The sequence below is a fragment of the Etheostoma cragini genome, chromosome 18 (assembly GCF_013103735.1).
Source record: "Etheostoma cragini isolate CJK2018 chromosome 18, CSU_Ecrag_1.0, whole genome shotgun sequence".
Classification (NCBI taxonomy): domain Eukaryota; kingdom Metazoa; phylum Chordata; class Actinopteri; order Perciformes; family Percidae; genus Etheostoma; species Etheostoma cragini.
This window is the reverse complement of record NC_048424.1, coordinates 17,684,528-17,711,057: the sequence shown is the minus strand read 5'-3', so window position 1 is coordinate 17,711,057 and position 26,530 is coordinate 17,684,528. Positions and strand designations below refer to the sequence as shown.

The 26,530-nt window shown below is 40.3% G+C and overlaps 2 protein-coding genes and 1 long non-coding RNA gene across 4 annotated transcripts in view; 1 reads left to right on the top strand and 2 right to left on the bottom strand.

The window, feature by feature from the left end:
• Window positions 1-10,025, top strand: part of psmc6 (proteasome 26S subunit, ATPase 6) — a 24,448-nt gene extending 14,423 nt beyond the window's left edge. The window contains exons 10-14 of the mRNA XM_034900446.1: window positions 5,730-5,791; window positions 7,898-8,018; window positions 8,101-8,181; window positions 9,348-9,419; window positions 9,509-10,025. Of these exons, the coding sequence (XP_034756337.1) occupies window positions 5,730-5,791; window positions 7,898-8,018; window positions 8,101-8,181; window positions 9,348-9,419; window positions 9,509-9,627 (455 nt within the window). The 3' untranslated portion in view covers window positions 9,628-10,025. The remainder of the gene's footprint in view (window positions 1-5,729; window positions 5,792-7,897; window positions 8,019-8,100; window positions 8,182-9,347; window positions 9,420-9,508) is intronic.
• A 3,937-nt stretch (window positions 10,026-13,962) lies between these two features.
• Window positions 13,963-26,403, bottom strand: cgrrf1 (cell growth regulator with ring finger domain 1). 2 transcript variants are annotated; one of them, XM_034900190.1, is made up of 6 exons: window positions 26,169-26,403; window positions 19,167-19,303; window positions 18,501-18,678; window positions 16,769-16,916; window positions 16,335-16,442; window positions 13,963-14,361 (listed from the first exon to the last, which is right to left on the bottom strand). In XM_034900190.1, exons 1-6 carry the CDS (start codon window positions 26,270-26,272, stop codon window positions 14,050-14,052), a joined length of 987 nt encoding a protein of 328 aa, XP_034756081.1. In that variant the 5' UTR covers window positions 26,273-26,403; the 3' UTR covers window positions 13,963-14,049. The 2 variants fall into 2 exon arrangements, with proteins under 2 accessions (XP_034756081.1, XP_034756082.1); XM_034900191.1 differs by lacking the exon at window positions 26,169-26,403 and adding an exon at window positions 20,907-21,406.
• Window positions 23,249-24,218, bottom strand: LOC117961487. The gene is made up of 2 exons (XR_004660414.1): window positions 24,131-24,218; window positions 23,249-23,339 (listed from the first exon to the last, which is right to left on the bottom strand). It is a non-coding gene; the product is annotated as an uncharacterized LOC117961487 (long non-coding RNA).
• Window positions 26,404-26,530: the final 127 nt, after the last annotated feature.

Below are 26,530 nucleotides of genomic sequence, written 5' to 3'. Positions count from 1 at the left end.
GATTTCTAAATTATTCCATTCCTTTTTTACTCACAATTTGTACAGTGTCCCAACTTTTTTGGAATCGGGTTTGTACTTTGCACTAAATGGAGAGGTATTAGAGTGAGGGGGCTGCCCATGAAAAGGTGGCTCTAATAGTTAGGGGTTCAGTGCCTTGCTCAAGAGTACCTTGGCAGTGCCCAGGAGGTGAAGTGGCACCTCTCAAGCTACCAGTCCACCACCATACTTTGCTCTGTAAGTGGACTTGAACCCGACCATCTGGTTCCCAACCCAACTCCCCTACGGAGTGAGCTACTGCCACCCTTGTAATCTAATTCTGTATCTTTAGAAAACAAAAAACCAAATGCGCAGTGGAAGTCTGCAGTCAGCTCCCTCTGAAAAAGGACTACTTTTTCTATCCCATTAGGTTTACGCTATATTTAGAATATTTTCACTGCTTTACCTGGCTGTCAGACAGCCTTTTCCTTTTTAGCTGTAAGTGCAATAATTCCTTTGTGTAAAATGAGAGACAACATACTGACTTCACCCAGACAAGGGATGTTTGGCAGGGTTGCAATTTAAATCCAACCTAGTCTTTATCAACGTTTCATTTACGGGATTGTTCCGGTTCTGCCGGATGCATGCTAATTTTTGGCTGTTGGCATGTTGTTGGCATTCCAGACTCGATTCCGAAAACATCCTCTGTGCTAGAACCAACAATTTAAATTGTTTATATCTTCTTTTTTTAGTAAAATTCTATTCACACACTTCACAACCATTTTAAATCAAGAGCTTGCCTACTTACATGCACAAGTTCCTTCCCACTGCACCTGTGTCCACCACTTAACGCTGCCCCAGGCGATTGTGATTGGTTTAAAGAAATGCAAATAAATAAGCATATTTTTCTCCTATCCCTAGTAATTATGTACTAGGGCTGTCAGAACTTATCTTGAAAATGAAATATAATTTGAATAGTAAAATATCAATACTATTCAATTGCTGAAATTACTATTCCAATGTGACTTTTTTTTTTAAATATGTTGGCTAATCTCCCTCTTGTCCCCTTGGCCTACCCTCATGCGTCACATCTGATAAACATTAAGTTAGCGGGAGGGAGAAACACAAGGCCTTGTTGTGAGATCTTAAGATCACAGAGCAAACATCACGTGCCTAGTAACGTTAGTCAGTGGCAGTGACAGGTTGTGGCTGGAAGAAGGATGGGAAACAGTTTGTAGCTCGTTCTTGTTTCCTAACTGCGTCACAAGTTATAGGAGCTTAGCTGGGAGCTTCATGGAGACAGCTGAAGTTTGTTAGCTGCCCTGCATCTGTCAGAGATAGCTCTGAATATATATTGCCTTCTAAAAACTGTATTTTCAATGTCACTATCTGTTACAAGACAGGTTGCAGATAAATCAGTTAAATAGTAGTGACAGCACCGTTTGGCTATGTTATCAATGCTGATAGCATTGTGGCTAACACTATTGTTACTTAGTTTATGACAAATCATTCCGGCTGTGCGTTCTAACATGTTGTTGTGCTAACCACGCACAGTTAGCCTTTACAAGAGCCGCTACAATACACTTGTCAGATAATGTTTCAATACAGAGTTCTTTGTGTATTTGTGTTTGTTGCTGTGTGATAGTGGTGAAAAATGGTTGCGGGGGGCGACCCAATACCGGGTAAGTGGATGAAGATGGATGGGGACCCTAAACTTCCCTTTCCCAAACCACATCAGCCAGCTCCGACTGGGGGAATCCCTAGGTGTTCCCAGGCCAGGTTGGAGAAATAATCTCTCCACCTAGTCCTGGGTCTTCCCCGAGGCCTCCTCCCAGCTGGACGTGCCTGGAACACCTCCCTAGGGAGGCGCCCAGGAGGCATCCTTACCAAATGCCCGAACCACCTCAACTGGCTCGTTTCAAAACGAAGGAGCAAGGGCTCTAATCCGAGCTCCCCTCAAATGACTGAGCTTCTCACCCTAACTCTAAGGGAGACGTCCGGCCACCCTCCTGAGGAAACCCATTTTGGCCGCTTGTAGCCTTGATTTCGTTCTTTCGGTCATGACCCAGCCTTCATGACCATAGGTGAGGGTAGGAACGGTAATTGCCCGGTAGATCGAGAGCTTTTCCTTCTGGCTCAGCTCCCAACGGTGCAATAAATGAAATGTAATACCGGCTGCTCCAATTCTCCGACCAATCTCACGCTCCATGGTCCCCTCACTTGCGAACAAGACCTCAATGTACTTAAACTCCTTCACTTGGGGTAAGGACTCACTCCCTACTTGAAGAAAGCACTCAATCGGTTTCCTGCTGAGAACCATAGCCTCAGATTTAGAAGTGCTGATCCTCATCCCAGCCGCTTCACACTCTACTGCGAACCGATCCAGTGAGTGCTGGAGGTCACAGACCGATGACGCCATCAGGACAAAATCATCTGCATTAAGCAGCGATTAGATCCCGAGCCCACCAAACTGCGAGCCCTCCCCGCCCGGACTACGCCTCGATATCCTGTCTATAACTATAACAAACAGAATTGGTGACGAAGCGCAGGCCTGGCGGAGGCCAACCCTCCCCTGGAACGAGTCTGACTTACTGCTGAGAACCCGGACACAGCTCTCGCTTTGGTCATACAGAGATCAGAACAGAACACATGTAGACTGGTTGGGCATACTCCCAGGCCCCCTCCAAGATCCTTGTGAGAGTGAAGATCTGATCCGTTGTTCCACGGCCAGGACGGAATCGGTCATTTTTTCTTCCATCCGAGGTTTGACTATGGGCCGAACCCTCCTTTCCAGCACCTTGGAGTAGACTTTACCAGGGAGGCTGAGAAGTGTGATACCCCTGTAATTGGCACACACCCTCTGATCCCCCTTTTGAAGAGGGAAACAACCACCCCGGTCTGCCACTCTGAGTTGAAAGTCCGGACAGGGGCCTCCTCCAGACGTTCCCAATTTACCCGCACTACCCGTTTGGGCTTACTAGGTCTGTCCGGAGTCTTTCCCCACCCCCTGACCCAACTCACCACCGGATGATGATCAGTTGACAGCTCTGCCCCTCTCTTCACTCGAGTGTCCAAAACATACGTCCTCAGATCAGATAAAATAATTATAAAATCTACTACTGGAGCCCCATACAGGACTCAATTCAAGGTCAACCCTCTTGTCCACCGTGGTAAACTCCAACGCAGCGGCGCTCAGCCGGGGGCTTGTGTGCTATCACCCACACCCGCCCGGCGCCTCACACCATGGACAACTCCGGAGTAGGACAGAGTCCAACCCCTATCCAGGAGTACGGTTCCAGAACCGAGACTGTGCGTAGAGGTAAGCCCCACCAGATCTAACTGTTAGTGCTCCACCTCCCGCACAACTTCCGGCTCCTTCCCCCACAGGGAGGTGACATTCCACGTCCCCAGAGCCAGCCTCTGCCGCCCGGGTCTGGTCCGTTCGAAGCCCCTGACCTTTGCTGCCACCCATGTAGCAGCGCACCTGACCACTTTGGTTCCTCCCACAGGTGGTGGGTCCATGGGCTGGAGGGAGAAGTGCCACGTCGCTTCTTCTTGCTGTGCCAGGGCCGGGCTCTGTGACAAACCCGGCCACCAGGCGCTTGCTGGTGAGCCCGCCGTCTGGGCCTGCCTCCAGACGGGGGCCCCGGGCTTCCTCCGGGCGGGGTCCCTCAATCCCTTCCTTGTTCTTCCATAGGAATCTTTGAACCATTCTTTGTGTGGCCCCTCCCCTGAGACCTCCTTGCCATGGGAGACTCTACCAGGAGCACAGTGCTCCAGACAACACAGCCCTCAGGTTCATAGGGACACACAAACCTCTCCACCACGATAAGGTGATGGTTCCCGGAGAGTTCTAGCAAAATCAGATTCAAAGTAGGGCGGGTCTTTGCCAAAAAACATGCAATGTGGTCTCTTGGAGACCGTCTCCAAGGCAAAGTTGGAGCATGTAGATGCAGCTTTAGTTGAGAAAGGAGTTACACTGTGATGGCTACCGCTGCGACTGCACCTTTACTGACCAACCGTGTTTGAGATACAAACAATGCATGTGTGCACGTTCGTAGCGGAACGATGCCCACTGTGTACTGTAGCCCAAGTGGGGCAAGCAAGACACAGCTGTTCACAAACACTGTGATGGGCGTATGACAGAAGCTGCAAGTCTGACTTCCTCATAAGGAAACATGTAGTTTAACTTTGGTAAAACAACTGTGTAGCCTAAATTGTTGGATTGGAACACAGCTTAGGTTCTCTACAGGTTGCTCTACAATTTATGTAACGTTATGGAATATTCTTGTGGCTAACAATAGCATCGCCAGCTCAAGGTTTTGATAAGATGATTTTCAGTCGGGTACAGAGCTACCTGAGACCACAGGCTTTTATATCAACATGGCAGTATCTACTAACTCCGCTGCTCTGTGGAGTAATGCGAGACTAGCATCTAGCTAACATTGACATTGTGGGGTGTTAAGCGTTTGCAACCTGGAAACCCCTGGGAACTTAGAAGCTGGGAAGGAGAGGCTGGTGGAGGCGCCGTTCTTGTAGGAATATCAAGAGAACAGATACTACAGACCCAAAAAAAAAATTGCGATCATCAGTCCACAGAATGTTAAGCCATTTCTCCTTTTGGCCAGTCAATGTGTTCTTTGCCATATTTCAACCTATTCAGTCAGTACATGTCAGCTTCTAGCTGATAGCTTTCCAGCATCATAATTAAAATGTACTCCTGCATACTTTGCACTCTTCATTGCACCGTTGTCACAACCTGTCGATATTGTTTTTGTTTATAGTGTGTATATATTATTATTATTATTTTTTTTTTTAAGTTTATCGTGAGCAGTACGATCCAAAGGAAAATTCCTTGTATGTGTCCTCATACCTGGCAAATTAAGCTGATTCTGATTCACATAGCCTTGTTCTGATCGTAACAGTACTCACAGGTAACTTAAAGTCTTTGATTTTGCTGGAGCTCATCATTGAATGAGCCTTTGCCATTTTGGCTAATCTTTGATCCATTTGAATGGTAGTTGACCGTTTTTCCCCACGTTGTTCAGGCTTTGGAGGCCATTTCAAGCCATTTGAAATCGTTTTGGCTGAGCAGCTTATACTTTTCTGCACTTGTTTTATGTTTTCCCCTCTCCAATCAACCTTTTTTTCAAAGTCTGCCGTTTCTTTGAGCAATGTCTGGAACTATTCATTTTGCTGATTATTTCAGTGTGAAATGAACTATAACCAACATGTGCAACATTTGCTTCCTTCTTAAATTGACCACAATTGACACCTGTTTCTTCACAGAATCAATCACCTCACTAATTGAACACAACACTGCTATTATTTTGAACATGCCCCTTTAAATTACAGATTCAATTACACAGAGTGAGCAGCATCATGTCACGACTGTTGGGTCTGTTGGTTTTCTATGACTCTACAACACATACTAGTAAATTATTTGCCATGTAAAAATACCACTTCCACCAAAAAATATGATTTATGAGGTTAGTGATGTTGGACTGCTATTATGTTTAACCCATCTGTAGGTTAGATCATTTTAATCGTTTTTAAAACTGAAATGATTTTTTAATAACAGGGAAAGTACCAAAAAAGGTATTGCTGAACCACATTTTGGGTATTGATACGGTACCCTAACTATTTTTCATTATTAAAAACATGTTTACATGAATACAGGTGTTCAGTAATTAATTGATGTTCTAAATCCTCACTGTAAATTATCTGTCATGTTTATGTGGTTTTCCCCGTAGGTGGCCGTCGATTCTCTGAGGGAACTTCTGCTGACAGAGAGATTCAAAGGACTTTGATGGAGGTAACTGAGTCACTAAAGTGTAACAAACATTGAAATAAAATGGATAGAATTGGCATTCAGCTGTTTGCCGTAGTCATTTGACTAGCACAGTAACCAGTGCTCGAAACCAGCATAAAAGCACGGCGGAACCGGGACATTGTTTGGCCTGACACTGATTTTCATTATTAAATATAAAACGCTGAAGACTAACACAATAACTACCAAACCAATCCAGGTTGCAGAAAACTTGGTGTTTTATCGATGGTTTATCCCCGCCAATTTTTATCCAGCTTAGTGTCAGTCAACAGGGCATAGAAAACCTGCCTGTGTGTCCCAGAGGTTGTGTAACTGCCCCATGACCGCTTTTAGCTTGCTTTTATTATATTGCAGCAAACGTGTCAGCGTGGAATTTTGGGAAGTGTAACAACACTTGCAACCACAAAACCGGCACCGCGAGACTCACTGTGCCTTAACACTGTGGTATTAGAGCTCCGCTCTCTATTAACATGCAGAGAGCACATAAGCCGGCCCTTATGTGTAATTCGGTCATTACCTAAAAAAAGTACAGATTTTGGTACCCAACTACCACTTAGTACAGACAAAATACATTAATGTGTTAATGTTAAAAACATTTTTTTTTACTAAAGCCAATGGCAAAAAAACATTAAAAAATGTATTGACTTTTAATCTTGTGCAATGTGTGTCTGTCCCTACATAGGAACGCGGGCACACACTTGACCTATTTTATCTTTTGGTTTGCCTGTAATTAACTTAAAGATCTGGGATGCAGTGTTTTCTGACCACATGCCTTTATTATTTGTTCTTGCTTGTAATACATTTAAACCTTGCACTGCTGTTAGGCGCAGTTGGATAATTAACCTTTCCACTGCTCAGTTCTCATCTGTCTACAATCAGAATAGTGCCAAAGCAGACTCTTTTTGTGATGAACCAGTGGGCTTAACTCGACTTGTCAAAGGGTTATAGACAGGATATCTCCATTGAAGAGCAGGCAGCCAAAAGCAAAAGTGGAGCCCTGGCATAATGACACAGTTTGTCATAAGGCCAGGGTTTGCTGAAAGACATGAGTGCCGTAAAGCTGAGCGCAAATGGAAGGACTAACTGCTTTTCAAATAGTATGAGATTTCTGGCGTCAATATCAGACAACTTTGAAAGAAGCAAAAAGGTAATATTTATCTGAAATTATTGTCTAATTTTAACAACCCTTGTATGTTTAAAACTATTGACTCTGTTATTGGCCAGCCAACTGCCTGTGTTGACGCCTCTCGTGCCTTATGTGAACCGTTTCTTTACTTTTTTACTGAGCAGGTCACTTCTCTTAGGGCTAACATGTTACCTTCTACTTATGATTCCTCCATCTCTGTTGTCTGCTCTGCTGTTTTTGGAAAGCTTAAACATGTTACTCAGTGTGCACGACAGAAGATTGTTTGTCACAGATTGTTGGAAGCCCTCAGGTTCTCCAAGTGACACTGTTTTCCCTACTATATGTCCAGCTGTTGGACTGTGGGTGGGCATCAAGGATGTAGCTCTTAGCTGGTTCAGGTCCTATTTGGAAGGGTGCACTTTCTGTGTCAGCTGTGGTGACTTGGTTTCCTTGGCTCCTCTCTTGTTTGGTGTCCCAGAGGGCTCAGTTTTAGGCCCACTTTTCTTCTATATCTGCTCCCGCTTGGTTCCATACTTAAAGCATGCCATTCTATTCCACTGCTATGTTGACAACAGCCAAATCTATGTGCCCCTTAAAAAGAGCAACTTTTTCAGACCACTGCTTGAATGCCTTGATGATATAAAGACTGCTGCGGCAGCTCTAAAAATATGGAATGACCTACCTCTGCCTATCAGACCGACCTCCTCACAGTCTAATTTTAAATCTCTTCTTAAAACTCACCTTTTTTTTTCCTTGGCCTATTTCAACTGATGCTGACATTTTTGTGCAAAATGTTTTACTGTGATACTATTTTTAAATGACTTCTACTTTGTTCTGTACAGCACATTGTGCAATGTTGGTTGCTTTTTAAAGTTCTTTATAAACACATTTGGATCGAGCCCAGTAAGTAATTAAATTAAAGCAGTGATTGATTTAGTTGGTTTATGTGTGGTGTGTTCTGTCAGCTGCTGAACCAGATGGACGGCTTTGACACGCTGCACAGAGTCAAGATGATCATGGCAACCAACAGACCTGACACTCTGGACCCTGCCCTGCTGCGGCCTGGCAGACTGGACCGTAAAATCCGTAAGATCTGTTTCTGTTCATTATCTGTGTCAGCTCTCTGTGACCACATGCAGCAGAACTAATGTCCTTTTCTGATCTTCAGACATTGAGCTGCCCAATGAACAGGCTCGTTTGGACATCCTCAAGATCCACTCCAGTCCCATTACCAAGCACGGAGAAATAGGTTAGTGAGCAGTATGTCAATATATTGTCCTCAGTAGCAAACCATGACTCTTAAATCTTGGCCCTCTGACCTCCACAATTACCAGCCTAGCTAATAGTACTGCAAAAGTTATTTTACAATTCCAGCTCTGAAACAAAAAGCCTTAACAATGCAACGGGCAAACAGCATCAAGACAGTGTTATCACCAAAACTAAAAACACCTAATTTCTAAAGCAAAATACAAATCCTCTTACAAAGATTTGTCTGTCTGTGCACTTCAGCTAAATGTGGTGACAAGTGGGGTGCAAAACGCATGACAGCGATCCCCTCTTACCACACAAAAACAGTACATGTCATTAGCCTATACATCATGACAGAGCGCACACAGCCAAGTAACCATCCCCAATAAACCTTAAAATATACAAAACCAACGATGATTGCATTACTTAAAAACAAAGTTCATTTGAAACGCAAAAAGCTGAAGTCGAAATGTCCCAATAACATGGGTTTTCCGGATTTTCAAAAGAAGCTTTAATGTGGGTGTAGATGTTCTGTGCAGATTAACGGAAGATAAATATGCGAGTATAGTCCATATAAAAAAAAAAGCTGAATCAATGCGGTCAACGCGGACTAGCTGCAGCTATGTCTAGGAGCTTCCTTCCGATAAAAAAGGCAGTTGACGGGGCTGGTTTTAGAGTGCCTGAAATTACATATCCTATGTACATGTTCCAAATATGAAGACTTAAGAACCAAATATTTCCAAAAATTTGAAAAACATATACCAGGCTTCACTACCTACACTGAGGACAAAAAGATTGCTTTTTTATTAGGGGAAGATAAAAGCACGGTATAGCTAGCAGCTAAATATGTCTTCTCCTGCCACAGTACAAGGCTAAATAGAGAATTTTATATATTATCATTATCATTTTTCTATTTTTTTAAGTGTTTCAAAGTACCCTGTGAGGGACCTTTTTATATAATTTGTTTAGTTTCTACAATTATATCATAAGTATTCTGTTTACTTGTTTTATTATATCAGATGTATTTACTCCTTGTTTATATGTATGTATGTTTGTTATTATGCTTTGGCAACACAGATGTATATTTTGCCATGCCAATAAAGCAACATGAAATTGAAAAACAGAGAAATTGAGAGAGAGAGAATGATTGCCTTTGGTTGTTTTCAGATTATGAAGCAATTGTGAAGCTGTCAGATGGTTTCAACGGAGCAGATCTGAGAAACGTGTGCACAGAAGCAGGTTGGACATTGTCATTCAATATTGTCATTTGTTTAATTTCCTCAGTTCACGGTATTCACAAACAGCTCTATTCTTGTGTTTGTTTGCAGGTTTGTTTGCCATCCGCTCTGACCGTGAGTATGTCACTCAGGAAGACTTCATGAAAGCTGTGAGGAAAGTGGCTGATTCAAAGAAGCTTGAGTCCAAGCTGGACTACAAGCCTGTATAAACCCTATATGTGTCATTCTTATCTGATATTTTCATTGCATGTTCATGGACTCATGGCAGTGTTGATCCATGCTTCAATTCCAGGAAAAACATGTTTGTTTGTGGGAAGCAAAATTAGAATAAGTACATGGACACACAGTTGCTAACAAAGTGACTTTCACTAAGTGACCCATTTCCTTTTGCTACTCTGACCTGCCTTTTTTTAACACTGGATCAAAAGGCTGATCATTCTGGCATCTCACAAAACCAATAAATAAAATGACCTAATGTACTGAAAATGTACTATTATATTGAAAGTTCTGTTTTTCAATTTATAATTCTTTTCTCATTACCTTCAAGATGGACATTCAGCATCTTAGCGACTGCTTCGTCCAAAACTGATTAAAAGTTTGTTCCTAACTTTGGAAAGTAGTTTTCTTCAATTGTCTTATTTCTTGGCGTATTAAAGTTCACGTTTCTCCACAGCCATGACAACATAAATCTGACAAATTGGCATTCACTTTATTCAGCATCTATGTAGTTTGGTATGAAATATTCATCCGTATAAGTTTGTCTTAGTAATTTGTATATCTCAATATGGCGACCCATTGATGTTTTTCCAGGTCAAGTTTTTATTGTAATTTAACTTTATCCATGGCACTACAAGAGAGAGATGTAAATCTGTAAAATATGGATACTTGTCCTCTTTTTGCTACAATCTTTCAATTTATTGTGTCTTTATTGGAGGCCAGTTCTGTGACTTGACTTTTAAATTTCTGCAAAATAGATTTTAAGCAGAAAGTACTCCAGAAAACTCAAAAACTTAAGGTAAAAATAGTGTCAGGTTTAAGTATTCTCTTCTGCTTTACAATTTGTTCCAAATTCATAAAATTATGACCTTTTCACTCTTTATTCATACAAGTCTTCCTTCCAGCACTAAATAGGTTATACCATTATGGACAAGAGAGCAGCTCTAATCTACTAATTGCATATTTCTTTCATTTTATCTTTGCTATTTCACATGAGATGCTAATAATTGGGTTCTTAATGTTTGTATTGACGTTTGGACAAAACTACAAAGAAGGAATGGATATCTGCTTTTATTTTCACCAACAATTTTCTGATTTTGCCAAATATAGCTACCAACCTTGCAATGTTATTGATAGGTCCAGGGGATGCGGTTTGTAGCATTAAAGGCCAAATAATATTTGGTATTTCTGGCATCCCTAGCCCCCCTCTTTTTTCATGATGTAAATGTCCTGTATTTATATAGCGCTTTTCCAGTCTTAACAACTGCTCAAAGCGCTTTTACATCTACAGGAAACATTCACCATTCACACACTGGGGCCGGGGCTGCCGTACAAGGTGCCACCTGCTCATCAGATAAACATTCACACACATTCACACTCCGATGCGCAGCACCGGGGGCAACTCGGGGTTCAGTGTCTTGCCCAAGGACACTTCAATGACTGCAGTGGTGGGGATCAAACCACCAACCTTCAGATTGGCAGGCGACTGCTCTACCACTGAGCCACAGCCGTATATTAGTCTTAAACTTACTGTATAAGTTTAACACTAATTCTTGTTTTATTCCCCCATAGGAACATTATAGGAAAAGCTATTATTCATATATTGAGGTATTTTAAGTGGAATTGATGCAAATTGTCATAAAAGAAAATCTGTGAAAAACTATTTAAATAATCTCTGCTCTGCCTTACAAAGATAGGGGAAGTGTTCCTCACCTGGTAAAATCTCTAATAAATATAATTTAGGACCAATTATCTCAAATGTATCTCTTATTTGGAGGAATTATTTTAATACTATGATATTTCAGTCCCTCCTTCCAAACTAGCAGGGTTGTGGCAAGATGTGCTGGAAAGGTCATGTATTTGAGCGGTGTCGCTTAACTCTTACTCTTTATATGCTGACATGTTATTCATTTATAATTTATTCATGATTTTTAGTGTGGCACTGACATTTCTGGATTTGAAAGAGTTAATAATATAATCCGCGTAATATCCATTTTGAAATCATACTTATATACAGTTGTGTTCAGAATAATAGAAAAGTGAATAATGCTCAAAATCCTTAGAATAGCATTTCATTTCATAATATCAGTGCATTGGGAGCACTGCACATTCAATTCCAAACCAGACATAACAAATTGAGCAAATTTGTTTTATACCTTTAAAGAAATGAAGAAAAGGGAATATTAGGCTGAATACTAGTTTGCATATTTGTTTACAAACTCAAACATTTACTGTATGAACTGAAAAATGGGTTTGCTTTACTTTGACTCACTGCAGTAATATTTAGTTGCATGACCATTATTTCTGAGAACTGCTTCACATCTGTGTTGCACGGAATTAACCAACTTCTGGTATTCCAGCCCAGGACGATTGAACTACATTCCACAATTCCTCTCCATTATTGGGTTTTGCCTCAGAAACAGCATTTTTGATGGCACCCCAGAAGTATTCTATGGGACTGAGGTCCGGGGATTGGGCTAGCCACTCCATATTATCAATCTTGTTTATCTGGAACCAAGACTTTGCTCGCTTACTGGTGTTTTGGGTCATTGTCTTGTTGAAAGTCCCATTTTAAAGGCATTTCCTTTTCAGCATAAGGCAACATGACCTCTTCAAGTATTTTGATGTATTAAAATATGCATAATCCCTGGTATTTGATAAATAGGCCCAACACCACAGTATGATAAGCATCCCCATAACATGATTTTTGCACTACCACGCTTTACTGTCTTCACAGTGTACTGTGGTTCGAATTCAGTGCATAGGGGTTGTCGGACAAACGGTCTGTGGCACCAAGACCCTAAAAGAACAGTTTTGCTCTCATCAGCCCACAGAATGTTATTTTTAATTTTTAATGTTATTTTTGGGGCATTTTAGGCCTTCATTTCCTCAGGACAGATGAAGACATGAAAAGGGAGACAGGGAATGACATGCAACAAAGGGCCGCAGGTTGGAGTCAAACCCGCTTTTTTCAGAAATGGGACTGTTTCACATGCTTCTTCTGATGTAACAGTACTCAGGTAACTTTAAGTCTTCTTTGATTTTCCTGGAGCTGATCATTGGTTGAGCCTTTACCATTTTGGCTGTTCTTCGATCCATTCGAATGGTAGTTGACTGTTTTTTTCCCGTCGTCCAGGCTTTGGATCCCATTTCAAGGCATTTGAAATAATTCTGGCTGAGCAGCCTATACTTTTCTGCAATTCTTTATATGTTTTCCCCTCTCCAATCAACCTTTTAATCAAAGTCTGCTGTTCCTCAAAGCAGTGTCTGGAACGACCCATTTTGCTGAGTATTTCAGTGTGAAATGCACAATAACCAGCATGTGCAACATTTGCTTCCTTCCTTCCTTATATATGGACCATAATTGAACTCAACTCACTAATTGAACACAACACTGCAATTATTCTGAACATATACCTTTCAATTACAGATTCAATTACACAGAATGATCAGCATGCATGTCATGACTGTTGGGTCTGTTGGTTTTCTATTACTCTAGAACACTTACTAGTAAACTATTTGCCATGTAGAAATATCACTTTTACCAAATAATCTGATTTATGAGGTTAGTGATGTTGGACTACTATTATTTTGAACACAACTCTAAATAGATGCACTCTACTAAATGAAAAAGAAATCTGAACATCTTATTTATAACATATTTCCTTCAGTGCCCCAACCTCTGAATGCCACAGGACTGTAACACACAAGCTGCAAGAATTAAGTTACACTCTGTCTCTGAACTTTGTATTACTGCGATCATCTCACATCCCATTCACAGTTCAACTTAAGGCTGCGACTGACAGTACACATGGTGGATCATTTGTTGGTGAAAATCTCGCAAATTGGTTTTGAGACAATGACATTTGACAATGATAGCTAGCTTCTCCTTTTGTCAAACATAGTGTCAAATTATATTTACGGTTTGTCAACCATACACACGTGTTATTCATTTTGAATCTTGCAAGCATAACGTTAGCTTTCTGGCTCATTGAAACATCTCCCGTTGCCAAGTTGTATCTAAGGTTTTTCCTATTTACTGGACCAGTGAATGTTTCCATTGTATAAGAACCTTATGGGATGGTGCATGCAATGGAGGATGGAATGGTTGTTCCTGATATAAGCGCTTAGGTGTTACCAGGGAGTTAATGTTTGACAAAACATTAGATTTTGAATGTAAAACACATGAAAATATAAATGAATGGTCTAATATTTGTTTGGCAATTGCCCAAGGTGTTTTTTTACCCACTGATGTTCAAGATACTATTTCCTTCTACAGTCATACTTTTTAATCCATTATAGTTTAATGTAAAAATAATTTCCAGGTCAAGATTTGGTGTTAGGGATTACTTTGCAATGATGCCTGTCTTGCTGCATATTATTCCTTAAATAACCTTTACTGGTTTGGTACGGAGTCATTGTTCTGCAGCTGGTCCCTGTGTCAGGGTGAAGGACTCGTGGATGAAGGCCCTGCAGATGGGGCAGTGCTGGAAGTGCGACACACAACTGTCACACACACAGGCGTGTCTGCAGGGCAGCAACACCTTGTTCACTGCTGCGTTCTGACAGACCACACAGTCTCTGCCCTTTCCCTCTGACCAGTCCTCCTCCAGCACTGGAGTCTGCTCGCCTCTGCTGGCCTCGTCATCGGGTTCTCTGGGTTGGGTATTTGGCTCTGAGTGGAAGGGCTCAGATGCTCCCCTACTGACAGCTGACATGAAGAGAGGCTGCGGGAGAGAGGAGGCCTGGTTTTCTCAGAGTATATCAACATCATTTTGACAGCTGTTCACAGAGACCACTACTCAGACAAAATCATGGTAATGTCATAGAGTTACGTCTTCTAGGTTATCTCAGGTCAGGCTTGAAGACAACAAATCTATACCAAAAAACACTACATTACAAATTGGAGGTGTGGAGCATGAAATACGTCAGAATCAGAAAGGGAATTATTGCCTTGGTGTTGGTACATGCATAAGCGTATTAAACATTAATCTGAAATCAACAATAAATACAGAAACAAATAGAAAAGAGTTGTTGCACATGTATATTTGCATATCTATATTTCTATTTTACATATGTGGCTGCTTATCAGACAGGGTCTGATGAAAATATGTTGTCCAGTTGCATAAAGACATCTGTCAGGTTGCTGTTGTGAACATCACCAGCCCTCGCTTTAGCTCCTAGCTGATTGTTTTTATTAGCCCAGTGTTTATTAAAGCTCAGAGAAAAAAAGAAATATCTTGTGATATCGCAACTTAGGCCAAACCTGGTGTGTTCATGTAGGGGCCCAACTATATAATAAGAAGCCTACAGAGAGAAGACATTTTCAAAGAACTACTGGCAACAAAGCCCGACTCTGAAGTTGCCTCATGGCCGCACAGGACCACAGCAAACACCGGATATAACTAACCAGATTGTCCATCTCTCGGCAGACCAAAAAAACAATCCGGAGATTTGTCGCAGGGTTGTGGGAGTGTCACTAAAACCGCCCATTTGTTTGACGTCTTGTTTGATCTTTAAACCCCCTCAATGTAGCCCAAGTAGACCATATATTTCACAATTACTGTCACTTCAAAAGGTAGTTTAGTTTAAGTCACTTGATGGCAGCTTCATTTCACATAGAAAGAGAGAAAGAAAACAGATGAGTAGACTGATTGACTGTGCTTTGTTTTTTGGCAAACATTCAGCTGTTTTGTTCACTGTGGAGGCATGCAAGAAAGACAAAAATTCTTCAGGAATTCAAGGTAACGGAGTTGAGAAATACAAATTATTATTTTGAGGGTTCAGTATTCCTCCGTGCTAATTCGTATATTTATCTTCTCTGGTTTCAAAGAGAGTTAAAAAATAAATTAATCATAAGCATTGTTAGTATTATTGAACCCATTTCAAGCGCTTTTTAGTTAAAAATGTTGTTATAGTCTTTTTTCTGTTCTATCTCAGGCTGCATTAATGATGGATTTAAAAGGAGAAATATGAAAATCTCACTTTTTCTGTGCTTGTGTACAAATGTTTGGGTATCTGGAATGACTACCCACAAACTGTGAAATAAACAACCCAATTGATTTGACTTTGGCTGAATTTCACTTCCCTTATTTAATAGCTCCTGCCCCAAGGAGCAAGGAGTGAGCATCGAAGAGAGATCTCCAAGGAGTTATGAGCGAGGTTACACAAGAGCGGCCCTTCCAGATTTCAACTAAATGTTGCTAACTCCCCCTATACAGCTGACAATTAATGAGATGTGAGGAAGGGAAGAGTAATCTCTCTTAAAACACATTTTCTTGTTTCCTCTCTCCTGGCATAATTTCCTCCAATCTTTCCCATGCTTCCTCGGTGGGACAAACTAAGACGCAAGGAAGAGAAGTAAGTGGAGGTTATAAAAAATATGAATGATATAATAGATCTAATAAAAAGTATACACTGGGTACCCCAGTAGATAGGATAAGGGTTAATGATGTACTAACAAAAAGCTTACTGTAAGATTGCTTGAATGAATGCTAGAATCGCATAAATACTATCATTAAATTGGTCTACAAAATGGTCTCCTTCCGGTTGTTTGGTCAGTGTTTTATAAACACTGTTTATGGAAGTTGTAGTACGGTTATCTTGCTAAATACTAACAGATTTTACTCAAAATATGGAGAGCCTGACTGAGTGTGTGAGATAGGCAGGTACAACCTGCCCGAAACAAAATTCAACATACCTTTAACTCATACATGTTCCCTTGTGAGGTAAGAAGGTACTGAAAGAGAATCCGTGCAGAAAGGCTGTATTTGTCATCAGGAACATGAATAACTGTCACACTAGCCACCTAAAAGAAGAAAGACAGCATGATGAGTTTCTTTGAATTTGCAATATCGAATCGCTTGTCAAATAGTCTCTTCTTTCTATGCTAAGGGTTTTTTAGGGAAATTTTCTTTCCTTTCTAGAGAACTTGGTTTGGTCAGTGTAGTTGATATCGTGGAACTGTAAAAGCCCACTCACTCAAAGTGTATGTCATGGGACTACACAAAAACTCACTTGCTTTGGCCTGCAGTTTCCCTTAACTTTCAGACATGCTAAGTGTGGTAAACTCACTCAAAAACATATTGCAAACAATCACACTTGCCAAAATGTTTTTATGCCAGATGGACTCACAATGTTGTACGCATCTCTGGCTTCTGGCTCTGCCAGCGTCAGCACCGCCACAAGAGGGTAGCATTCCCTTGGCAACAGCCCAAAATCTTTGATCTCATGGTCAGCAGGAATCTGTGCTCGGCGTTCCACTCTATCTAAATTGCCGATACTGGAAGGGTGGGGTCAAAGAGGCTAACATCAGGAGGAAAAATGTATATCACGCAAACACCTAGGTTAAAGCCAAACAAATATCTCAGATATGAATATTATCACCATGATAAAAATGAGGGCATTGACTGCTTGATTGATTGCTGTTAACATTATAAACCTCAAAACAATTCCAACATTACTAACAGAAATGTTACTTTAATTTTATTTTATTGTTTTACAGTTTGTAAAATAAACATGACATCACCTCAGAATATTTCCAGCTACAGTAAAGAAATATTGATAGTCTGCAAGCCAGTTACCATTAGGAGTACAAGAGTAAATATGAAATTAACTTTCAAGGTATAAGGTTAGAAAAGGATATGATTAGATATTAGGTTTCAATTTAGGTTTCTTATGTTCTATAAGCCTTAGGCATCACACACTCTCCTAGTGCCATGCTTTAATAATAATTATCACCTTTACTAAGTGATCTTCTATATACTCAACGATAAAAAATACAAACTTTTCCTAATCTAAATTTTTAGTATTTACTTTCCAACGAAAGTACACACTCTGTTGTGTAACAGCAATATTTGTACTTTCTCAGGAAGTTAAATACTTTTAATGTAGATAGGAAAATTATATATTTATTTTAGAAGCTATTATTCTTGCCATGATTGCTTGGTATGGTAATATATATATAGAGGTTTACTGTACTGCTTGACACAGCGGGCCCGGGTTTGACTCCGAACGGCGGCCGTTTGCTGCATGTCATTTGCTCCTCTCTCTCCCCTTTCATGTCTTCAGGTGTCCTGTCAAAATAAAACCTGAAAATGCCCGCAAAAAACCTTGTTACAGCTGAGTCTTTGTTACTACTGTAAAGGATCAGGGCCTGAAGTTAACTTTTTTATTTACCACCTGCCACAGTGGTGGTTAGATTTAAAAATCCACCTGCCCCTGTCACTTTTTACATACTTAGGTGAAAAACAGGAATAGCTGTGTCTCACTGAGCCTACTCGTGGACATTGCGCCGTCATCATGCTGTAGTGGGTGGGCCCGCCTTGATAATCCAGCATAAAGGCATCCTTTCCTATCCTGGGCTGGGACACACAATCATTCAGTTTGTTAAAGTACTTACTGGACTTTAACTTACCCCTGACCCCTTTTCATCCCTGATTGGGACTGCTGGAACTGTTGCGAGTAAGGAAAATGCAATAGGGGGCCCTGGCTGTCAATTAATGCCTTCCAGTGATGCGTGACTCAATTCTCATTGACCAGTCAACGTGGCAGATAGATTGACAGTGCTACCCGCCAACTGCAAAATTCACCCGCATTTGGCAGGTGGGTAGGTGTTAATTTCATGCCCTGTAAAGGATACTGGACGCTATGGCAGTTATGGTGGTGGGTCTCTTGAAAATATTGGGGGGTGCTGAGCTTCAGGCCATGGAATCACATAACTACTATCATAAAATCTGGTCTAGTATCTGGTAAGATAGAAAAATTAGATTCAGTGTGGGTTACCTTGCTAAATATTAACTAGCTTAGCAAATTATTACAATCAAATAACCTTGAAACATCTGAGTGTTTGTACTGTAAAGGATACTGAAAGGTCTGGCAGTAGTGATATTGGAGGTGAAGGGCCTCAAGATAATTTTGGGGGGTGCTGAGCTTCAAGCCATGCTGGTGGGCCTGCAGTGCTCCCTGCAGGGCACTGACCTTACAGCCCCAGAAACAGCTCAGGACACAGGGCTCCAGACAGCAAGGTCCCACTGACACACCATCTGTAAGGGAGTGTTCCAAAATATATAACCACATGTATACGTCCATCTCCATAACATACATGCAACAGGAATGATATTTGGTATTGTCATTTTCTTTTAAACCTTTTACTGTATTTGTTGGATGCATTTGAAGTCCCCAGACACTTTCAATCCAATTTAGGCTATCTCCCAGGTTGTAGAGGCCTAAATGCAGTTAATATTGTTTTACTAATTAGCATACAATAATTTAAGTTGTGGAATAGTTCAAACTAAAGTAATTTATATGGTTGATCAATTTAGAAGGACTCAGAAAGAATGTTTATGATATGTAGGTACAGCTCATATTTCATAATGCAATAAGTTGTTTCATTCTTTGCACTTAATATGTGTGCTGATATGTATGGTGTTGATTAAGATAAAAAGAATCAGTGAAGCATGAAGGTACAGCTTTATTCTGTGGAAACCTACACAGTTTCTGTGTTACATTACTAATGATGACTGTGACTCACCAGTGACAGATGCTGGCCCAGATCCCAACTTGAGGGTGAAAGGATTGGTCATCTGAACCATTTGCTTCTCAGGGGTTAGTAGACGGGACTCTGTTTCATCAGAGCTGCGAAGGATCACTGGGACATCAAAGCCAAACCTGCAAGACAAGGAGGCAGACTAAACAAAGTGTAACAAAGTAATCATGACTTGCTTTATGGTATAATCTTTAACAAAAAAAGCTGAAAAAAAGCTTTTCATTTTGTATTTTGTCTTTACTGATCTTTTTTCTTGGCTGATGAGGAAAGTGTTTCTTCCAATCAAACTTCCACTCTGTTGACTCTCTTTCCAATAATTAGTTTCAGAGCAAGAGATGTCTTAAACTACTGGTTACATTATTGTCGATATTGGTGTGGACATTCAAGGATTCCAAAATTACTTCATATTTAACATTATACATATTCTATTTACTTGATTTGTTTTATTTAAAGGAGAATTTCAACACGTAGCTCTGTTGTTTGTAAATTTGGAGTGCTGTCAGTAGCAAAAAAATGAAAAACAATTGTTGCTACCTACACCGTGTTATCCTCCTGCTAGAGTTAGCACCCAGCAGTCATAAACAGGGCAAGTTTTAAATGTCATTTCCGTATCAGTGCCGACTGTTGAAATTTAAAATGTTACGTGTGCTTAAACATTGTGTGTGATTTGCATTATACATTTAAGCTAAAAGGCAAAAGTATTATTTCAAAATAAATGAAGACACGTTGGTTATGCATTAAGTTTGTTGTTCATGCATTAATTTGTTTTGCAATACTCCGTTCGATTACATAAGATGTTCCGTTATAATCTAGCTCTCCTAAATGTGTCAGAAGCAGAATTGATTGTTAGGGACGCTTCCTGAATCTGGTTTCAGTCCATCTTTTAAAGCCAACTGTTCTTTTGCTCTCCAAGTCCTAAACTGAGGGTCATAAACTTTCAGTCACAGTCCAACTGAAAGATAACGAATAAGCACACAAACACATCACATCACTGTGACCTGGAGACCCCACCCTTAGTGGATAAGACCAGGGGTTCAAGAGCCGAAGAGCCAGACAAAGGAAGGGGATAGCTGTGATAGCTTGATCCAACTTTGTCTCAGGATATCCTATGTAATAAAAAGGATTCACACATCAACATCTGAGATTCTGACTACTAATTGACTGAACCCTGAGAATGGAGCAGGATTTAGCTCCAACACTACCCATGTAAAGTGATTACTTCCGAGTGAACACAGCAAATCTGACTGCAGTTGATGACAGAAAGTTCTTAAAGTTGTGTTAATCCATACCTGTTTATATCCTGTTTTCCGGCGAAGTCCACCCTAGTCGACTGTCAAACTCAGCCGAATAGCTCTTAAACTGCAGCTCTCCTGGCTCCACTTTGGTGTCAGGATACAGCCTGTTTCTACATAGTCATTACTAATGACATAACAATGGCAAATCGTTTTTTTCTGGAAAAAATACATTTTGGAATATTAGATTTTATGAGTTTGACAATTGAATAGTGTGGACTTCACCGGAAAAAAACAGGAAATAAACAGAGGTATGCAGCCAGGGTGGAACTACTTTACTGTGGACTATTACTGTATAAGCGGCTTTAGAATATGGTGAGTGTAAGAGGAAACCCAACACCATCAACTTGGCTGTTTGTTCGCATGGATAAGGTGGGACCGAGGCATTTCACCGGACCCCCTGTCCTAAATGCTTACATCCCTGAGGACACACCAAAGCCAAGTACAGCAGAGGGTAACCAGAAAGTGGGAAAGGAGGAAAGCAGTGCAGAGCCTCATATGAGAAAGAAAGACAAGATAAGCTGCTTGGGCTCAACAAGGAAGACATGACACTGGGGATGTTACTGATTAACTATTTAACTGCTCGTGCTAACTTTCCACTGGTAAGTTGCTAGTGCTAACTTTGCACAAGCAAAGTGTGTTTCAAGATCTGCTGGACAATGCTCACAACAAAGAGCTACATGTCACCATATCAATTTGGAATGGCGTCCTACACACAAACTATACCAGGCAGACACACAGCTGACCACACTGCAGGTGGATGCAATGTAGACAGGCTCAGATGCCGCGGAACGCTGTGGACTTGTGTTGGTTGCGCAAGCTGTTCCAAAAAGTGTCTGCATGCGTCCACAACAACGGACGGGACATTGGGGCTGCCTGCGACCGGTACAAGTCTACAGCTGTCCACGGACACATAGTGTGGAAAGTATGTCTGAGTCTCCCGGATGAGTAAACTGGGACTCAGTTGCCTGCTTGTCGGTTATTGATAACTACAGAGAAAGCAAGCTCAGGGTTTCTGCTGGTTTCACCAAGTTAAATTGAGGACTTTAAGACTTTAAGACCATTATGAATGAAATTTAAGACCTGTATCACAACATTACAAACAAAAAAACGACAGATGTCAGAGTACGGAAACATCATCGGAAACAATTCTCTGCTTTCCTCATTCGCATTATAGGACTTAAGGACCCAGAGTAGCGTTGGGTAGCCTATTGTTTTTTTTCTGACAGCGGTCCAAAAATAATACTTTTTAAATTGTGTCATATCTAAATGGCGCCTGAATCAATATTTTAAAATAAAGAAGAGCACGGCTTGTGTATTGCTAAGGCCATACATGGTCTAATACAAATTATTCATTTTAAATCTTATAACAATGCAAAGTAAAATTGTGAAGTGTCACATGCAGCAATGCATGCAGCTCCAAAACAAATTTCACAAACTGACTTAGCAAATATTACACATGTGGACCAGTATGTGGCGCTACAAGGCTTAGGGTGTGTTGTGTATAACTCCCACATTAAAAAAACGTTGGCAAAGATTGGCCATTAGGGAGCGCTATAACCAACGTTTATTTGTTTTGTCTAAAAACTCAATGCATTTAAATATTCTAATAGACCACTTTTTCCTGAAAAGAAATTATGTTCATAGATTGACTTTGGACAACAGGGTTGATGTTTTAAAAGCTTTTATAGAAAACAAAATCAAACATACCTGAGTTGGTCAAAAAATCCTACTGGGTTCTGGGATATTTGTTATGCCAATGTACCATAGACCTTTCCGCTCACACCTCTCAATATTTACTTGTTTGTATTTTGCATCATTATGCTTTGTCTTCTGGTTTTGTCGACCAAACAAAGTATCCTAGCTAGCTACCAAACATGAAATGTATCATATCTCGGTCAATTTAAATTCTATCAGCAAAAAGGTTAAAATTATAATATAACATTGTACTACAATGCACTTTGCCAAATTTGGTAAGTATCTGCAATTAGTTATACTTAGTTAGTTATTAGTAATTATATACTTATAATCAACGTTTGTGTTTTGGCCGATAAGTCAATACATGAAGAAGACTGTCAACGTAGGTCAGTTTTAGATTACCATGATTCAATCAATTAAAGGTGCTCTAAGCAATGTTGGGTGATGTCAGTTCTTTTCTATGTTTGACGTATTGTTGAACAATGTAAAAGCCAGTTTGCCCTTCCCTGCTTTTTATCTTGTCTCCTTCTTCTCCCTTCCATGCACTAACGCCCCAAATCCTTATTCTCAATTATTGGCTGGAAGACTTTTGTGTTTTGTGGTGCAGGTTGGTGCGGTTCATTTTTGTTGTTGTTTTTGGAGCCTTTGCTGTCTATAAGGATTGTGTTGTTGTTTTTTACAGTGTATTCAGGCAGCTAGCAGACAGTGAGATGTTTGCTGTATGTGACAAAAAATGTTGAAGGCTAAAAAATGCAAAGACTTTTGCTTTGAGCAACTTTGACGGGAAATTTGCAATGGCAATGTACTTTAGACCTGGTAGTTCACACCTCTCTATATTTCCTGACGTGCCTCCCCACATTACGCTTTTGGGTTCCGCTTTCGCGCGCTCCGCCAGTTCGCTGATGTCAACTCACGTCGGGATGCCTAGCACGATGAGGCTTGGACCCCGGTCATAACTGATTGCAGTTCTAAGTCTTCTTTTGTGTGAGCTGTTTTGTTCTGTGTTGTGTCAGCTAGTTATGTAAGGTCAATGGTCATCCTGATGCATCTTTCTGAGGATACTAAGTTTCCTGGTGCTGTTACTCCTCTGATGGTTTTTCTTACTGCAAGGAACGTCTTTAAAGACCAGGAACAGCTTCAGGACTGAGCATCAGGTCACTCAGACTACCTGTAAAACATTGCAGATTGAGTGTTAGATTAAACTGTTTTATAACATCAAGGTGATTACAGATAGGCTAGTTCACTATATCATCTTAAATATTTAGTTATGGCAACAGCTACAAACAGTGATGTTGCTAGGTAGACTATATTTCTGACGCATTATACCCAAAAGGAAACTGAATATCTGACTATCCATGCATCCATTTTTTAATATTCTATTCATGAAGGTTGCGGGTGAAAATAAATAATTATTGCTCTCCCCTTGCAGTTCCTCTAGCCTCTAGAGGGTGAGGTAGTTTCTTCAACTTAAAACTCAGTGGGAAAAACTAATGTTACAGTTTTCAGAACTAAGAATGTTAGAAAAAGATGCTAGCGTTAATCAAAGCTATGCAACGTTGCCAAGCAAATTAAAGGAGTTTCTAAAATTCCTTACAGTTTAACAATTTTTGTATTTGTGTAACGTTACGTTCATGGTACTATATTAATCTACATAACGTTACATATAATTCAGCAACTGGCACAAAGACCGGCGGAGAACTAAGCAGACTGGACCAGACAGGGCTGCAGGTCAGAGTCAAACCCGCAGCCGCTGCGTCGAGGAGTAAACCTCTGTATGTGCGCCTGCTCTACCAACTGAGCTAACCTGGCTACCAGTATCTTTGAGTTTCAACATTTCTCCAGCCCGTGAGTCAAGATTGAAGCTAAGATTAGCCACATTAGATGCCCAACATGCTAACGTAACCTGCCAAATAAACAGTAAAGCAACATGAAACATAAAAATAGTAAAACTTAACTTACAGGTTCCAAGTTTGAAGTTAAGTCATACCGATCCATCCTGAGCTTCAGTTTGGAAGTGAATCCTGCTGTATACTGAGTTAAACTCAAGTAGTAGTAAGAACAACAGTCTTGCCTCAAAAGCACGCTAAAGAAGATGTTTGTCTACTCCACATAGCATTCAGGGATGGGAGGAAAACATGCTCTGGTTTAACAGCATTTCTGTGAATCACAATTGTCATTGGTGGTGCTGAAGTTCACAAAGAGCCCCTCCAAAATACCAGTGCGAGAGAAAACTCACATTGGACAGATTGTCTAGCAGTCAATGATAGTCCTCATAAATCCAGCAAATTGAAAATACCAACACAAAGAAAGTGGAAGAAAACGGAAAACACATGCATCCCAGAAGTAGAATTGCGAAGGATATAGACTACAACAGTGGTAACCAAACGATTATGTCGACTAGACTTAGGATCGATTATAAACTAAAACCACGGATTTCCACGTTGGTACTGAGATCTATAATGAGCAGTGATGGGAATAACGGTGTTACTTTTTTTAGTAACAAGTATTATTTAAGTAAATAGTTGATTACTCCTCCTATGTTAATAACACTGGTACCGCTACTGCCAAAATATATGGCACGTTACTATAATTGAAGCAGTTTTTTTTGTCAGACCAACTAGCTATCTGGCCGAGAGACAAAGACCATTTTTACTGTTCTTCCTTGGTTAGCGGGCAGTGCACGAGACAAGCGCATAAATGCTGATGTTTGGCTGAGGTTGAGTAAAATGTCATGGTAAGCCAATCAAGAGGTAAAGTTGGGCGGGTGTTTGAAAACACGCATACGAACAACACAGACGAGTCAGTAAAGGAGAGACAGGTATGGCAAGTCCAAATGAGGGTCAATAAATATCAAAAGTTCCAAAACATCTATTGTAAAGTTTGTATCGATCCACTTTATAAACTTAATATCATACATGGAATTTGATTGACGGCTAGTCTCACTTTGTCCCACAGCAACATTAAAATAGTTTAGATTTGTGTACATTGTTTCTGTTAATAATGTATTGTGTTAAGTGTCCATTTCAATATAATATTTATATTTATCATTAATATTTGAAAATGCATGTATTTCAGGTTCCAATGTGGGGTCACATTTGAGCATTTAAAAATGTACTTGAAAGTAATGCAATAGCTACTTTTCTGAAGTAACCAGTTACTTTAATCATTTGTAATTGAGTAACAAATTCAGTAAGAATTTTGGAAGAAGTAACTAGTAACTAACTAATTACTTTTTAAAAGTAACTTGCCAAAAAATGATAAAGAGTATGATGACGTTTGTTTTTGTAATTGTATTTTGTGTCACATGCTCTTTTGTGAGAAGTTACAAAATAAAGTTGTGATGGAAAAAAAAGATCAGTAGGTCCTCTTTGGGCAGGGATTGTCATCTCTTTCTTTAACTGTCTATTGGTCATCTAGCAGTATAGGTGGTGGGCCAGGTGTCCAGTAAATGAACTACAGTATAGGGTACCCAGTAGGTCAAAAATAACTACCGTAGGTACAAAATCTACAGTATTGCTACGTAGTAGGGACAAAATAACTACAGTACAGGCACCCACTAGGTTAGAAATACAGAAATGTTCTTCGTAAGATCCCAAATGTTACCCCCTTATTCCATAACTTCATATCTTGTTCCGCACATAAGTAGCCCATTGGCCTACGTACTACAGGTACACCGTAGTTCCAAAGTAATTACATAACAGTTTGAAACAGTGTAACTTACTTTCAAAACGGTGAATACATTTGGACAACATTATGTACTTTATACACTGTGCTTGCTTGATGATATAGTTTTGCATTGTTTAGGTCAATTACTTTACTTTGGATGTGACAGTGTTACGTTAGTCCACGTGCCATGTCGTTAAGATAAACGATAAAGAAAATCGGCTGCTATCAATAAGTCGAATTCGAGGGAGACTTTTGGAGGGTAAAGCTTACGTTAATATGTGAAAATATGTGCTGTTGCCAGTTCAGTGGCTAAGCTAGGTTAGTCACTTACCAGCCCATCACCATGGCGGCGGTAACAACGAAACACAAAGAAACCACACTTATGTAAAACAATGGTGAGTACTCATACAGTGTCACCAGGAAAACCGCTGCCATTTCATATGATTTCTTAGACACGTTATGGAAAAATCCACTGGTAAACAATTTCTGTAACGGCCATGACAGAAACGCCCTAGATAGAACTACGGTGTCCTGTAAGGTATAAAAAGTACTAAACAAGCACTATAATGCACATCAGCAATTTATTCCAATTATTTTACGTTTTATGTTTATTTATTTATTGAATTTACCGTAAATGTTGTCAATGTCTAGCTATGGTTTGAACTAGAGTGATAGTTAGAGAAAGTCTCTCTA